Source organism: Catharus ustulatus, chromosome 12 (genome assembly GCF_009819885.2).
Source record: "Catharus ustulatus isolate bCatUst1 chromosome 12, bCatUst1.pri.v2, whole genome shotgun sequence".
In the NCBI taxonomy this organism is placed as follows: Eukaryota; Metazoa; Chordata; class Aves; order Passeriformes; family Turdidae; genus Catharus; species Catharus ustulatus.
The window spans coordinates 11,891,558-11,908,550 of NC_046232.1; the positions used below are offsets into that span (position 1 = coordinate 11,891,558).

General features: G+C 42.1%; 2 protein-coding genes across 5 annotated transcripts in view; one reads left to right on the plus strand and one right to left on the minus strand.

The window, feature by feature from the left end:
• Positions 1–825, plus strand: part of SH3GL3 (SH3 domain containing GRB2 like 3, endophilin A3) — a 58,622-nt gene extending 57,797 nt beyond the window's left edge. For both annotated transcript variants that reach the window (XM_033071120.2, XM_033071119.2), the window contains one exon: positions 29–825. In XM_033071120.2, coding sequence (XP_032927011.1) covers positions 29–234 — 206 coding nt within the window. In that variant the 3' untranslated portion in view covers positions 235–825. The remainder of the gene's footprint in view (positions 1–28) is intronic.
• A 758-nt stretch (positions 826–1,583) lies between these two features.
• On the minus strand, positions 1,584–16,195 carry LOC117002223 (lamin-L(III)-like). 3 transcript variants are annotated; one of them, XR_004419235.1, is made up of 13 exons: positions 15,831–16,195; positions 11,571–11,727; positions 10,724–10,849; positions 9,661–9,831; positions 8,618–8,743; positions 8,276–8,496; positions 7,357–7,582; positions 6,429–6,536; positions 5,437–5,553; positions 5,232–5,336; positions 5,025–5,095; positions 3,698–3,729; positions 3,122–3,180 (listed from the first exon to the last, which is right to left on the minus strand). XR_004419235.1 is itself a non-coding variant. In XM_033071117.1 (12 exons), the coding sequence occupies exons 1-12, from the start codon at positions 16,193–16,195 to the stop codon at positions 3,108–3,110; spliced, it is 1,827 nt and encodes a 608-aa protein (XP_032927008.1). In that variant the 3' UTR covers positions 1,584–3,107. The 3 variants fall into 3 exon arrangements, 2 of the variants coding, with proteins under 2 accessions (XP_032927008.1, XP_032927009.1); XM_033071117.1 differs by lacking the exon at positions 5,025–5,095 and having other exon boundaries at positions 1,584–3,180; XM_033071118.2 differs by lacking the exon at positions 3,698–3,729 and having other exon boundaries at positions 3,096–3,180.
• Between the last annotated feature and the right edge of the window lie 798 nt (positions 16,196–16,993).

Sequence of the window (16,993 nt, forward strand, 5' to 3'; positions counted from 1 at the left end):
GCGGTTGTTTTTTCTGTCACTGGGGCAGGTTCTTCAGTGCACATGGATCAGCCTTGCTGCCAAGCTCTCTATGACTTTGAGCCAGAAAATGAAGGCGAGCTTGGGTTTAAGGAAGGGGACATCATAACTTTGACCAATCAGATTGATGAGAATTGGTATGAGGGGATGTTAAATGGAGAATCTGGCTTCTTCCCCATTAATTATGTTGAAGTGATAGTTCCCTTGCCTCAGTGATTGTGTCATTTGAGCTGTGAACATGATTTCATGACTGAAATGGATTCACAAATGTTCTGTCAGTGTGGCATTCTGTGAAAGCCTTGCTATTTGACTGACTTACTGACTTTTGTATGCGTCTTTTTAAAATGTATTTATTTTATATTCAAAAAAACTTCACCTTCCCTGATTTGTCAACCTGCAAAAAAACCCATACCCAGTTTTTTTGCTTTGTGCCTTGAAGATCACTGTATGAAGTGTTTACTGGTAGCTCACTGTTGCTCCAAAAATGCATTTCCTTGCTATTATTGTATGTGAGGTTTTTTTATCTTTGGCTGCAATGATTTTACTATTGAAAACCATTTTAAAAATTACTGTTAGTGAAGCTAACTGTAACCAGTTCTTAAGTTACTGATGTCATTGAGCTGTTTTCATCTATCACACCGTAATTTATTGTAGACAAGTTAATTCATCTTTTGCATTGTACGTTGACAAAAGGCAAAGTGGTTGTTGTCAATATTAAGATGATGTTGTACTAAGTACAAGTTCTCAGCATTGAAAATTGGTATAATTTACTGACCAAGCTGAATAAATATTTCTGTGGGATAAGAACAGTGGTTGCTGCTTCTGTACTGATGGTTCTGGCACAGATCAGCTTTCAGTGACAAAAACAATGCTACATTAAAAAACCGCATGAATAAAGAAAGTATTAGTTTCATGACATCTCTGCACTACAGTTTTAATAATCATACTACTTCCATATTGATTGTTTATTATTTATGTTAACATCTTTTTTTAGCAGAAGGAAAAGAGAAATTCCTTGGAACTAAGTACAAACTGCTCCTAGCAGTTCCATAGGGTTTGTATAGCACTCCAGTGAGAGACAAGGGTGAGTATCACTGGTGCTTACTGCATACAAATGAAAAGTCAATACATTTCTATTTCTTAAATTTAGTGGAAAGGGATGGAAAGGAGGAGAAATAGAAGAACAGGTAGTGATGGAAAGACATGTAATAGCTAAAAATATACCAGAAAAGCCTCAAAATTGAGGAAGAATTCTGGCATCAGAAGTACTTACCCCGATGAAGATAGAATCACTTTGTTTTTCTGTTTATGAAAAGTGAGCAGCCCTGGAGGAACATGGAGTCTTTTGCCAATTCTCTCCATACAAGAGAAATTTATGAGAAGAGCTGAATTCTTTAGGAGCAAGCTGTCTACTGAAGATTCTTCTTAAGCTGATAGCAGTTCAGCTCTAGTTGAAATAAGTGATAAATATAAACAGGCTGGCATTGCACTCTGCTTAAGGTTTCTTCACTCCACAGTCCCAAAAATCACCAGTTTTGTTACTTCAAACCACTCAACAGAAATCATTGAACAGACAGACCTTTATTATTTAATCTACAAATATTTAAATCCAAGAGTGCTTTTATATACATGAAAAATATCTTTAATAGTTAAAAAAGTTTTAAGAAATGAAGATAAATACAGCAAAGTTAGAGCAGCAACTATTTCTATTGTTTGAGGTGGAACAAGAATTTGGATCTGCTACAATCCAAGTCTTAAACCAGCACCTACTCTTGATGTCTCAAAATTTGAACTTTTAAATAATGTAAGAGTTTAAGCTAGCATAAGGAAAATTTCACCTTAACACCTGCATCCTAACACAAAGCAGGTCTTGAATTTGGAACTGAACACTTTGGCAAGGTAAAAGACAGTCAAAACACTATTCCAGCATTGAGAGAAATCTGCAGGCTCAGCTGCTCCCCTCCTGCTCTCAGGTGGAAGTTTTACTCCATGTGGCTCAAAACCCTTCCTTTCCCCCGGGGCCAGCAGGGGAGCAGCTTGGTGGAGAGGCACTGACTGCAATGCCCCCGAGGCTGTCCCCTCCTGAGGGTTACAGGACAGGCTTTCCATGGAGCACAGAGCTACCAGGGTGACAGGGAGCTGCACACCACAGAACCAGTTTTCCTCCAGCTGTCCCATTACACACATACAGCTGCAGCCTGCATGGAGATTTAGCACTAAGGGCTCAAGAGCAGCAAGGCTGATGTGTTTTTCACTACAGTTGGGGCTTTCTAGTTTTGATTTTTGACTTAGCATATTTTTCTCTCTAACCTCTTAGAAAGCTGGTGGGAGCAATTAAACAGTGCCAGCAGCACTGGTCATCACCGTACCTGCTCTGTCAGAATGAGATGCTTTTTCACATTTCCAGGATACATTTTTCCAAGTTAAGGCAGGCACAGCTCTGCTGTGATACAGTGTATCTAGGAATATACAACACTGAAACAGGGACTTCCAGGTGCTAGACTATAGAAACAGTACATTTAATAACAGGCAGGAATATTTTTTACAACTTGCTTTTAATTCTAAAGTGTTTCACTCTAGAAAGTGATCTAGACCACTTTTATGTATTTCTGCATCAGGATCTGAGCAGGAAACATTTCAGACACTCATCACTCTTCAGGACATGTTTTACTTCAGACCTGCTCAACGGGCAAGGGTGTGATCAGTCCCATATTTCCCACTGAGGCTGGAAAGAGAAATTACCTTTGGAGAACACCATATCAGAATACTGAGAAAGCTGAGGCAGCCTCATGTTCATTGTCAAGTATTTAACATCCTTCTAGGGCACATGTTCAGAAACTTTGTAAACTCTGTACCCTCCTCTGTTCCAGCAGGTCACAGAAACCAGATCCTTGTGTAAAAGTAAAAATAAGTTCACATGGAGCTTGTATTCTACTGCTCTTTGTATCAGTGAATCCAAGGCCAGGGTCCAGTATCAGAAGGTAGGAAATTCCATCATGTTATGGACAATGCTTCTCACAAAGACATCAGATGGAATACGTGAATTCCAAATTCCAGATATTACAGAAGATACCAACACACAGTCTATGTCACCTGGGACTGAGAGGTGTTTTCAGATGATTGTCTACATTACATGACAGAACAGCTGGGATCTTCATTTTGCTGCAGAGAGAAAACATGAAAATTAGCATATGTACAAACTTAATATTTCTTGCTGGTTACCTACTTGATCCTTGCATAAGCAGATAGGGATTTTAGCACTTTGTAGATTTAGTTACTTATTAATAAAGCAAAGCAGATTGTCAAGAGGCAGTACATGAACTGTACTACACAAGTCTAAGTCCATGCAATACATGAGCCTGGCCTTAATGAAAGGCTGCCCATCACTCCCTCATTTCCCAAGCATCAGAACTAAGTGGCATGCAGATCCGTGCTGCCCTCTTTAGGATGGTAAAAGCAGAAGCAAAAACATGGAAACGCTGTCTGCCTTTAAAGCACAGCATGCATTCTTCCTGTTATTTTACTGCATGCAACAAGTTAACTTTTGTTTACTAAGCAGCCATTTCAGTGCTACCAAGGCAGCAGAAGCATATAGGTACTAATGTCAAAAGTTTGGTAGGAATTCAGCAAACAGGAATGACATTAAAATTTGATTGGAAGTATTAGAATTGATTCTTACCATAAATGGCACGCAACTGTATTGTAAAGTTGCTGATAAAACAGATTAGAAGTATAAGGGAAAAAGTTACTTTTGCTTTCTATCACTGATTATTAAACAGGTTATACAAGTGAACTCAAAAAAATGCCTTTTAAAACAAAAAGGAGCCACCCATGAGGAGAGGCCCTACTCTGAGTATGAAAAGAAGCTTGTATCACTAAGGGCCCAAAGGACAGAATAGCATTACAGTCCTTCTCAATAGCCTATTTAACAGGGTCTCCTCATCCTTCAGTGATACTGAAAATATTACAAGAATGTGCACGCAAATCAGGAGACTGATCAACATCCTTTACACCACATGGTAGTGTAGTAACAGATATTTACCCAGATTTTCTGTTTGAAAGGAAAAAAAAAAAAAAAAAAAAAAAAAAACAAACAAAAAAAAAAACCAAAAAGCAGGCAGTAACTGCCTGTTTAGGTGGTACTTTTTTTTTTTTCCCCCAGAAAGACAGTACTAAGGTATTTTTTAAGTTAGTTTCCTGACAGATGCACTGTAAAAATATCTGGGAAAGGGTATTGGGAGCTTTAACCTAGTGCAGTAAGATGAGATTCCTTGTAACTGTGTAGGATTAGTTTTAGGAAGAGCTGTGGTAGCTGACCATTTGTCAGCAGGAAGGAGAGAGTTTTTAGCTAAGCAGCCCCTTGCTCTCAAGGCTTTGGAGTTTGTACCATAGTACTGTTTCAGGTCAAGGCACAAACCAACTCCAGTTGAGTACAGTCTATAATTGTTTGGTTAGGATCAACTTAAAGCCCTCATATGAGTTGGTTTAGACCATTTCAGCAATTAAAGATAGCTAATAGTATATCAAAGTGCAGTAGGAGTGTCCAAAATGCATCAGTTCAGACTTGTATTATGATCAGTCAACAGCCATTTGAAGAAGCTGGATACTCTTGCACAGGATATTACACCATGCAAGTTTGTAGCCAAAATTTGTAAGTATATTGACCTTAAGGTCACACTGAAATCTTAAAAGGAAGCCAGTGTCAAGCCACTTCATCCCACAAAAGTAGTTAGTGTTTGCATTCTGTTCTTGGGATAACAGCTTTAATTCATAGTCAGATATTTAGACAAAAAAAGGACATTAAAGGTTGCATTTTCAGTGTGTCAGTAATAAGTTATCAAATAATTAATGCTACTGTTTGATCATACTCAGAGAATAAGCAAAACTTCAGTTGCATTTCTGATGCAAAGCCATGCAAGCTACATCCTACGTGGGACAATAGACTGCAGCACTAGTGATGAAGCAAATTTTCTATGAGGTGACAAGCATGATTCTCACCATCTCACCTGCTTAAGGATGTTCACAGGAACCACTATCATGAAACCAAACAACATTTCTTTTTTCTTCTTCTTTTGGTCTGACATCAAGAAAAACATTAAGAGTTGCGGGATATGAAGAATACTTGAAGCAGTATTTTCATTTATTTGTAAGGAAAAGAAATGGCCATTGAATGACTCTGCTGACAGCACATATTTAAACTTCAGGCAGCTTACCTGAGATGCAAACTCTACTTCACTTCCAGTTATTTCTTCATAATCATCATCTTGCTCACTTTCTTCTCCTCTGGGTACAAGCACTATCTTCCTCTCTGCGAGTTCCTAGAAAAAAAAAAACTGAATTGCCACCAAGACCTCTCAGGAATTAAGCACAAACAAGTTTAGCATTAGGACAGTAGAAATGTTTTATTATTTCACTTACCTCACCATCATTTGTGATGAGTGTAACACCAATATTGTCCCCAGTTCCCCAGGACTTCTGAGACTTCCAGACCAGATCACTAGGACCTGGGCTTACACCAGCAGCTGCACCCCAGATCTGCAACAGATTTACAGTGAGCTTCTGAAGAATCTTTTTTTAGTTTATTTTTCTTTTTCTAGTTAATTATGATTCAGTCTAACATATATAATTATTAAGTATTTTAATACAAAAGACATCCAAGTAGGAGAAACTGAACCACTATAATCCCTGGCAAGTTACTTCTTTTCAGGACTACCAAGAATGGTGGTAAAGTTCTCTAAAAAAATTTTTTAGAGAAGACTCAAACAGTGCAGGAAAGGCTGTTAACAGCTTCTGTCCAATGCAGAGGTAGCTCTGCTTGGCCCTACAGAACTTTTGAGTCAGAGCCAAGCCATAGTCACAGACATGCTCAAGGCAGCAATTTGTGTGTGCAACAGCCTCTGGCCTGGGGTCACTCAGATGTGTTGAACAAACTCCTCCACAGTTTGGAGTAGCAAATGTAGAGTTCAGCTCTTTGATCACCATCTATGTGTACTTAGAGTATGATTTTAGAGCTAGTATTTTGCTTAGTACTACAACTCATGAGCTCAGCATTGCTGATCTGGAGTAGGCTAAAGACGTCAGCAGAATTGTGAGTCTCTGCACAACTTTTATCAAGTCACAGGAGTATGGGAAACCCTAAGAAAAAAACTAGAATACAATGATTCTGTCTACAGTTAGAGCACACTCCAGTCTGGGATGATCCAAGTTCAGTCCAAGCTTTAAAGGAAATGTAATTAGCATTCCAGATCAAGTTGATTGAAGGATTTTCCCCGTATCTATCACCACAAAGAATAAAAGCATTAGTTCTTTAGACACTTGGAGTATCTATTTAGTTTTCCATTACAGGACTCTCTACTGACATCTAACATAAGAACAGAGCTCTGAGGAAGTTTTACAAACCCAATACCTACTGTAACTTCTTGGCCTGCCTGAAGAGTGAACCTTGAAGGAAACTTGTAAGTAACATCTGCCACACTTCCAATACGTCTTCTCAATACCCAGCCATGGAGAGGTTGATCCTGTGGGACAAGAAATTTCTCTCAGCATTACAGACCAACACAATATAATTCAAACACAAGTTCTTTCCAGACTCTTGGGTCAGTTTTAATCCCACTCATGTAGCATACAAGCATCTGACAATTTTGAGGAAGCAGCCACATTTCCATGAAAGCCTCCCTATGTTTCCTCCCTCTACTTTAGGATTAATCTTAGTCAAGTTAAGCCACACCTATTCTTACCTTCCATTAGTAGGAGGGCCATAATACTCTTTACCAGGGAGATTCTGATAAATTAAGTTTGCCATGGCCACCTACCAACTATTTTATATATATATATACACACACACACACCTTAAAACTTCACGGGTCATTCTGCCTTTCAGGCTGAAATGGCTAAACTACAAGCTGTGTGTTTTGAAGTGCTGCTGATGAATTCTAATGGTTCTGGATTTGCAAATTAAACTAGTGGAAGAATTAGCTAATTGGCCAGATAAACCTTCTGCATAGATTAGATATCAAGAACTCTATTCAACCTTTTAGCTGTTTTAAGTGTTTTTGACTAATGTGAAGCCATCTTTTTCTGATTTACTAGAGCATCTCTATTTAGTTCATAGAGGTAAGTCGTGCTTCTGGTAGTGCTAGCCTGATTCTGGTGACAAACAGCTGAAGGGGTTCAATTTCTGCATAATAAACCCCCTGCACCTCCACCCAAAGGCACCTCCCAGACAGCCCTGGGAACAGAGGAGCTGCAGTGCCACAAGGTCAGTCTCCAGTTTGTCACTAAGCTAAAGCCATCCCCAAGCAGTCATACATTGCAATGCAGACTTGAAAATGGAAATACCTCATCAGAGTGGTTTTTAAGCCTGACAAATTTCCCATCTGCATCAATCTCTTCAATAGATATATTTCCAGAAGCTGAAACATGCTGAATAGTCTTAAATGCAGCACTATGCTCCCTCTTTTTGGTTTCTTTGATTTTTCTTTTCTTCCCATGCAGGAATCTTCGGCCCTGACTTGCTGCTTGAGTTGCTGTGCTGTGTGAAGATGGACTGGGTGACAGCTTTAGCCTAGAAGAGAGTCAGATAACATTCACTTGAGTATCTGATGTGCTTTGTTTCTTCTCATGCCTACCCTCCCATTACATCCAAGCCTAGCAGCTTCGTATATCCAAGCTTTCCATGGCACCTTGAATACAAAATTTTACTTTTTCTAAAAGGCAAGAGTAGCTAAGTGGTTTGTTAAGTTTGGAAGACAGCCCCAGAGTTCAGAGCAAGCTTATGTTGATAAGAGAAGATTCACAACTGCACTAAGTATGCCTTTAAACTCTTAGCAGACACAGTCTTTAGTGAAAGCTCATTTTAAGTTTTTGACCTTCTTAGCATGTATTGAGAGTTCATGTTCTCACCATGCATGTGAGATACCATGTATACATAGACAGGAGTTGATCCAAGTTCCCAGCTTCATTCATGGAACTTGAATACTCTTTATCTCTAAGATGTAGCACAAAACTTTGAGAGAGTTGAGGGATGTTTAACGGACCTTTGAATTTTATCAGCTGGATTTATGAAGTTACTTCATCTTACTATACCATGTGGTAGATGTGGCATATAAATACAGATGATGCTTCAGTAACTCAATTACTATATTAATGACATGCTTAATATTTGTTTCTTGTCCCCCCACATTGTGAAGGCTAAAGAGTTAGTGTAGAAGTCTTGAATGAAGCAAGTTCTCACAATGAAGATCTTGTCATAGCCTACCTCTGTTCCTCTCCTTCCAACATCTTTCTGTATGCATTTATTTCCAAGTCCAGAGCCAGTTTCACATCTAAGAGGTGCTCATACTCTTCCAGCTGTGCTTGTGCCTGCTTCTGAGCTTGTGCCATTTCTTCCTCCTTTTCAGCCATGCGCCTTCGATGGAGATCACGATCATAATCCAGCAAATTCTGCAGCTCCTTTATTCTGCTCTCCAAAGCAACATTCTAAAATTAAGGGGAGGGGGAAAAAAAAATTCAAACTGTAAGTGAAGATTAGAGAGAATTTAGAATTGAGAGTAAATTAAAATAATTATAAGGTTATTTAAAAAAAAAAAAAGGACAGAACCTGGCTTTGATATTGATTAACTTGAGATACCAGAGTATCAACTCTCTTCTGTGTTTCCATCAGCTCCTCCCGAGCAGCATTGGCAAACTCACTGTTTCTTGCTGCAGCTAGCTGGGCATTCTCCACCTGTGGATAAGTCACTGTTAGTCCTGAGTTTGCACATTAGCATGTATTATAAACAAGGAAGGAAAACCAAATAATTTTCATCTGTTACACCTGGAAATAGTTATCTTTTACTGAAGTGTGCAGATATCAATAAAGTCCAGGTCAGAAAGTTCCGTATTACTTTCCAGGGAGGTTTACGCAAGTTTGACATTTATGTCAGAAAAAGTCAGCAATAATCAGGTAGTGAAAATTTCTGGATTAGGATATTTCAGTTAGTAATGTATGAGGACTTTGTATGGATATTAAGTAAATGGATTCTCCAGAAGACCAATGGAGAATATGTTTAGAAGCTGCTTGTCAAAGCATAGGGCTGCAGGATATTGGGTGCACAAATCAAACTATTATCACCCTTCCCCAAAAGGTCTATTATTAAAGAATTCCTGCATCTCTACAAGCAGCAGTGAATTGCTCTCCAAATACCTCAATCTTGAGATGTCCCAAGAAAGGATAAAATGCTCCTTCAACAAACTCTTAGAGAATTTTCAGTGGAAACAGAAACAAAGGCATTCAAAGGAATTCCCTGAGCTGACATGCAAGTTGATGTGTAGGAAAAGTTAGGTTTTATTCAAGACTAAAATTGCTTAATACAAACATAATGCACCTTGGTCCTGAATCTGTCAGAAGTCAGAAATACAATGAACTTCTCCTAATCACTCCCTGTATTTATGCTTGAACCAGTTTTGTTTGGGATCAAATGTTTGCAAAAATCCTACTGTCAAATTTGACATGGCTTTGAAATTCCCTAACAACTTATGCCAAGAAGCTCTGCAGCAAATGCAGGGGCTCCATCCCTCAGCTGTCTATGCCAGTGTGCCCTTAATTATGTCAAGGTGCAGAGAATTTCAGATTTGTTTTACTGTCATCTTTTACAAACTCACCTTTGCATTGAATGTTCGCTCCATCTCCTCTTTGTAACCTTGAATTTGTTCTTCATGCTGTTTTCTGAGTCCCTGCAGAGCATCTGAGAGCTTACTCTCAAATTCCCTTTGACGGCCAGATTCTACTTCTGCTAGCCTGCTCTCATGGACTCTTTTTGTCTCCTTGAGCTCCTAGGAGAAGAAATTTCTCAGAGAATAAACAAGCCAATACAGCTTGAAACTGGATTTAGTGTATCAGCTTCACAAATCCATCCCTGCTGAAGCAGACTTATCATTGAGTACACAATAATTCATCTTTATGCATACCATTTTCATCTATTAATTGTGACACATCCACCTTGCTGCCTCACTATTGTTTTTCCATCTCACTGCCAATATTGCTTAAATATTTACTACATTTATTAATTTCATTTGTAAGACTAATTCTTTGGACTAGCTAGATTGTTTGTTTTTTTAACTTAAAACACATGGATACACATTTCAGTTTCTTTAAGCACTGTTATTTCACCTATTCTTGTTTTATTCAAAATGTAATAGCAGTTGGTTAGAAAAATTAGAATTCTCTATCAAACCATATACTTTGAGATTCCTACCAGTGAGAAGGAAGCTGTTTTACATTCATATGTAAACCATTTAGTTGTGTGTACTGACTTCTCTCACAAAGGTTACCAGACACCTGAGGTGTTAAGGAAATTGGGAACACAAGTTGCTTAAAGGAGATTCAACTTCTTCACTTACTTCAGGCTTCAAGTAAACATCTGGAATCATTTAACAGTAACTAATATACGTATTATCACTTACACAAAGTAATATATTGGGATTTCAGCTATCTTTAGAGGAGCAGCCTAAGAAATTTCTCATATCCCAGACAGCTATTGGTACTATCCCAGTTAACATGAGGCTGTGTACTTTCTTGAGCCTTCCAAGTTAGGTGGGTGTTATGAGCTGATGGGCTGCCATAGGTTGCTAGTTACCTTTTTAGAGATAAAAGCAATGTTAAGATGGGCTTTAAGTGCATCCAGGGATCACTAAAAAGATGCCTTTTTAATAAGCTAAAACATACGTCCTCATGAAGGCGCTTCTGGAACGTCATTTCTTCCTGCAAAGTTTTCATATGGTTTTCTAGATCCACCCTCCTCAACATTTCACTGTGAAGATGCTTTTTAGTATCCTCCAGTGACAGATTCAGCTGGAAAAGACAGACAACAGGATTATCAAAATTAAGGTATTATTTCAAATTAGGCAGACAATTTGTTACAGGTCATTCAACTTAAATACCACAGCAATCAGAACACGCTGGTTAAGGGAAGTGAGTTACCCTGTAAATTCTCATGTCAGTGGGATCCAAATATCAGCAACAGATAGAAACCTTTTTGTTATGTAGACCAGATTTCCCACAAGGTAAATATAGAACAGCCCTTAATCCCACCAGGTAAATTTGACTCCTCAAACTACACTTCTAATGAATCAATTGTACTATCCATATACATTCCTCCCCTTTACAACTGTAATTATTCCAAAGTTCTTCCTAACTTCTAATACAGTTTTTTGACACTTAATCCTCCAAATGCAGCCTATGTTGATGAACTAATATATACTTTCAGTATTATACACTTCCCTGATGCGTTAGAGAATGCTAGAGGGACTATAGCAGTATATTTCATCTTGTTTTGACTTAAGAACAAGAAACATAATATCCTATAGAATTAAACGTTCCTACAATATGTGGAAGTTTTAAGGAAATCAGCATCAGTAGCACTTGCTGTCAGCAAGGTTGTGGAAATCTTTTTGTCTACCTGTCACTTGTATCTGCAAGGCTTCCTCTGCTTTTAAATATCAGTAACTGAGAAAAAATCAAGCAAAAACTGCAGGAGCAAAAGCAAAGTGTAGATTCCAATAGCAAGCCTTACACTGAGTACTTGATCCTTTAATTCACAGAGCTCATTCTCCAAAGTCCGGTTCTCATTCAGGGCTGTTGCTAAATCGGCTTCCTTTGCATTTAGCTGGGCATCGAGGTCTCTCAGACGCGCCTGGGCCAGGTTCAAATCACTTTCTTTTTTGGAATTCCTACAAGGGAGAGTTTTACACTGTTAAGTGCAGCTAGTGAGGGACAGTTTGTTCCCAATGTGTTTCCCTTCAGAGAGGTCTGTGGTTAAACACAAGAGACATTTGTCAGGCTCACGTTGAGAGCACTAAACAAAAACCACACAGGGCCTCCGACAAGCATCACTTGTTATACCAGAGAGATTCCTGACCCATTTTCCGGCTCGTTCCAGCCTATGCGGAAGCCAGCTATTTTCCACGGCATTCCCAGCGGGAGAGGGAAGGGACAGGCCGGGGAGGGCTGGGCACGCTGAGCGACCGGGGCCGGACAATCCCTCAGGGACACCCCGCAGCAAAGGCGGCCTGAGGGCACCCGGGCTGCGGGCCCGCAGGACAGGCCGGGCCGGGCACTGAGGGGAGCCAGGAGCGCGGCCGAGGCTGCGGCCGGTGCCGCTCCTCCTGCCCGCAGCACACAGCGAGCTTTGTGTCCCCCGGAGGCCACCGGCCAGCCCGGGGAGCTCTGCCTCCTGCAGCCCCGGGGAGCTGCCCCAATGGGGCTCGGCCTCCTGCAGCCCCTCAGCCCCGGGGAGCTGTCCCAATGGGGCTCTGCCTCCTGCAGCCCCGGGGAGCTGCCCCAATGGGGCTCTGCCTCCTGCAGCCCCTCAGCCGCCCCCTCCCCTCCCTCACACCAGTGAGGTACAGGTGAGGGCAGCTTTGCTTTCAGAGAAGAGACCATCTCCAGACCAACCCAGGTACCACCCGGATGGCAAACACTCTTGGCACCACAGTGGAAAAGTGCGAGAAGGGCCCGCAGTGAGTTCCCATCAAGGAAGAACACTGTGACAATTTCCCAGACTGCTCCAACTTTTAAAATCCTTACAGGTGCCTGCCCACTAACCAGAGTCAGAGTCCCTGCTCAAAACTCCTATTTGAGATTACAAAGAGCAAAGGAAGTCCTCAATTTATTTTGGCAACACCAGTTTTACCAAGTGGCAAAGTTGACACAACACATACAATGAGTTTTCCAGAAGAACTGAGATCAGTTGGCAAAAGTCCAAAGTAATTCTGCAGGATTGATCAACTTTAGAAAGCTTGAACTGCAAGGAAAGACTGGAAAATACTAAGGGTTGTTTAGTCTAGAGAAGGGAAAAGTGACAAGAGACAGAACAATTTTTAAACACATGAAGGACTGCTGCACAGAGTTAGGGAATCTGTTTTCCATATCTATTGTGGAAAAGACAGGAAGCTCTGGGCTTAAATTGCAGGGAGGAATATGTGGGTTAGATGTTAGGGAGAGGAAGCTGACAGTTCACCACTGAAACACACTGCCTTGGGGGGGATATTCTGGAATCTCCATCATCTGGAATTTAAAGTAAGGGTTACACAAAATCTGCTGGAAGAGATGCAGGTATAGCTGGTTCCAGCACAGGCCTGGGGCACGTGGCAGCATCAGGTGCTCGCTCAAGGCCTTTTCTAGCTCTGCTCTTCAGAGGCATTTGTTGATTGTATTGTGCTAGAAGTTATTTACTCTTTACTCAGACTCTAGGAGAAACATAGGTCTACTAACAGTGAAAAACAAGATAATGTGCTGTAGTTTTAGTATTTAACGTTTCTTTCTTTTCTAGGTATTAATTATTCGCCTTCCTTTTGGGATCTCTGCTACCACTACCACTTACTGTATTAGATAGGATATTAAGTATGTCAATAACACTATGTAATATTGACTGTTTGATCCTACAATAATATAAATTTAATTCTGCAATCAAAGTGTATGCAAAACTGAAATTCCATTATTATCTGCTTTAACAGTTCACTTTCCAATGTAAGCATCTGACAGCCAGTCTCAAGTTTCCTGGATTCTTCCCTGAAAAATACTATTTTGAAAGAAGCCTAGAGTGAGACATTTCATCTTTAAGGACAACCATTTAACAAGTCTAACGTTGACAAGAGCATTTACTACTCTTTTTATCCAAATTTGGGGTTCAGAACACCACTCTACACCCCTATGCAGCAAGGGGTGACAGTTGCAGTACTCTGCAACATTCCATATACCAACCATTCCAGAGCTAAGCGTGGCCTACAGACTATCAATTACAAGCAAAAACTTTGAGGCACTGCCAATCACATTCCTTGTGCATCAGGATGTCACATAGGCTTGATCTGGAGAATTTAAATAATTTTACCAAAAGATCTCAGGTATGTTTGAAACAGACTCCAGTCTGTCAAGACCAGAGGATGTCATCAGCACGTACAGAATTCATTCTTAAAACCTCAGCTGCTACACTGTGTGTGGCACATTCAGGAGCAAAACGAACCTCCACGCTCCTGGTGCAGAAAGTGTGGTCTTGTCTTTCTCTGCTGTGTTACTGCTGTTTCTTTGACCTTCCTGAGGCTCTGAATTCAACCAATATGCTTATCTACAACTCCTCCTCCCCAAACATCTTTGGCCTGCTTCCAGTCACCGTTGTTTAAGTAGTAAGAAAAAACCAAATGCAACCAGTTTGTTGTTGTCAAAAACCTTGAGTTTCTTAATCAGTGATTAATAAGAGCCAATAGTTAATGCTGTTGAGAAATTATCTGGTGACATTTCATTCTATAAGAATTAAACAGTCACCAGGTTATTTAAAGGGTGTATATATCTAAGGACACGATACCCTCAAAGTTGGTTCCAAGTCATCTGAGACATTTGCAGTTAGGCAGCCCAGATACAACACACATTAATATTAGAACTTCAGTCTAGTCCTTTCAGAATATATACCACATATCATTTCCTGTGGGCTGTAAATTTAACCACTTCTAAGACCCAGTTACTGTAAAGGCAAAAACCCAACCCAACAGTCTAGAGGATTGCATATCTGCCAGTCTAAAGCTTTACAAACACAGCCAGAGTTATACAAACACAAAGAGCAGCAGAAAAGTCTTAGAACAGGCATTATTACCCTGCTCCTTACTGTCCACTCAAGTGGCTGGTTAGATTTATGAAACAGATCTGTGAGCCAAAACCCAGCATGACAGAGACAAGCCCAACAACTATGCAGCTGAAAACAGAAGCTTACAGTAAAAAGATGTTTTATTCCCAACTAGAACAGCTACTTGAGTCCTACTGAGTCTATGAAGGGACAGTACTTCTTCCAGGCATTACAATAAGAAGCTGGTGCCTAAATTCGCTCTGATATAGGTTCATAACAAGATGTAAGGGGGCCTGTGGACAACCAAATTATTACAAGTCTATAACAGATACAGGGGTACAATGGGGCATTGCAGTAAGTAGATTTGCTAGCAGGCTGCATATTTCTATTATATTTCTATTATATTTCTATTATATTTCTATTATATTTCTATTATATTTCTATTATATTTCTATTATATTTCTATTGGGACTGGACACTTGTTCACACACCTCTTCCTCCTTCTGGAGGATGGGACAGCACTTACATTGCCATTGCCCAGGTTGGTCAGCCTAGACAGGATGATAATTCCAGCCTCAGGGTACACAGCTTACAAGAAAGTCAAGCTAGAACAGCAAGCAGCTCATCTCAGACTTAAAAGCAACTAGGGAAACTTCTGAGCAGTACCAACCTGGACTAGGTAAGCAAAACTGCTCCCAGATACTTTCATCTTCTCTCTGTGTTCCCCTCTGGGGAAAGTCTGAGCTAAACAGCCCAAAAAAAGATACACTGACTCCACACAAACACTCCTTCCGCTGCTCCATGACTTTCTAGATACTTGCCAGCATCTTGAGTGTTTGTAAACACAGGCGTGGTGTGAAACCCATGCAGCCACGCATTCATAGCCCAGAAGGGCGCCCGGCACGCCACGTTCTGCAGGAGCCCCATGCCCAGCTCGGGCAGGTGCTGATGTGACCCCACAGCACCGGAGGTACTCAGCAGCGTGGCCCCAGCACACCTTCGGAACGGGCATCCAGACGGCTCCTGACCCCGGAGGGCAGCACCTTCGGGGCTGTCGCGCCTGCACGACCGGGACACGAAACATCACCACGCACTCCTCCCACAACACACGGGCTCCTGCCTGAAGCATCCCCTTCCCCGCACCCTGCGGCAGCCCCGAGGAGGCGGATCCCGGGATGTCCCCGGGCAGGGAGGCCTGCTCGGGGCCGGAGCACCGACCTGACGTGCAGCTGCCGGTGCTCCTCGCCAATCTTGCCCAGCTCCACCTGCAGCGTGGCCCGCTCGATGGCGATGTCATCCAGCGCCCGGCGGGCGTCGGCCAGCTCCGCCTCATAGCGGAGCCGCAGGCAGCCCAGCTCCCGGTCACTGCCCGCCTGGTGCTCGCTCAGCCGCTGCTGCAGCGCCGACTTGTCGGCCTCCAGCGCCCGCACCCGCTCGATGTAGGCGGCCAGGCGGTCATTGAGCTGCCGCAGCTCCTCCTTCTCCTGCAGGCGGCTGAGCCGCGCCGGGCTCAGCGGGGACTCGGCGGCGCGGGTGGCGGAGCGGCTCCCGCCGGCCGGCGTGGGGGGCAGCGCCGTGGCCATGGCAGCCTCCGCTGCGGGCCCCGCCGCCGCCGGGCCCGCCCCGCGCAGGACACCCAGCGCCCGCCGCCGCCCCGGTATAAATAGCCTGCAGCTGCCGCCGGCCCGCGCCGAGGGTGGCAGCTTAAAGGGCTCGGGCTGCGCCCCGCCGCCGCCCCGGCCCGGCCGAGCGCTGGAGATAACGCTTTTTTATTTTTTTAAAATTTATTTTATTTTTTTTTCTGCTTTATCTTTCACATGTGCCTTGCTGCGTGTTATCAGTCCAATGGTGCTGCCCGGCGAGGGCGGGGAAAGCAAAACCTACCGCAGCCCTGCGTTCTCACAGACCGTGCAAAGGGGTCGGGGCAAAGTCAAAATCCCGGCTTTAGAAGATGCATGACAGCTGCAGTGATGCTCGCACTCCAGCATGCTGCTGCGTCAGTGCTCTGCCTGTTGTGTCTGGGATGTTTTTGCAAATTGTTCAGCTGATGAAAGGAGCGGGTTTTGTTCTGCTCTTTGTGGGCGTTTTTAGCTTTCCTGTCAGCCATCCCACTTCTGTAGTGTTCTGGTTAAAAGCTGATGCGTGAGCAAAAGGAAGAACGGAAGCAGAAAGAGAACCTGCATGAAGACAAATGTCTGAAGAGTCTGTAAAGCGTTAGACTAATTACACTTAGTAAAAATCAGTGTTTAGTGAGAAGATTGCTTCAGCACTTCTTTAGTAGTGATGTGAACAGTGATAATTGTCAGTTTTTTCCACCAGCTAATTAATTTACCCTTTTTTTACTTCCATTTTTGACAGCAGATGGTGTAGGAAACTCATTC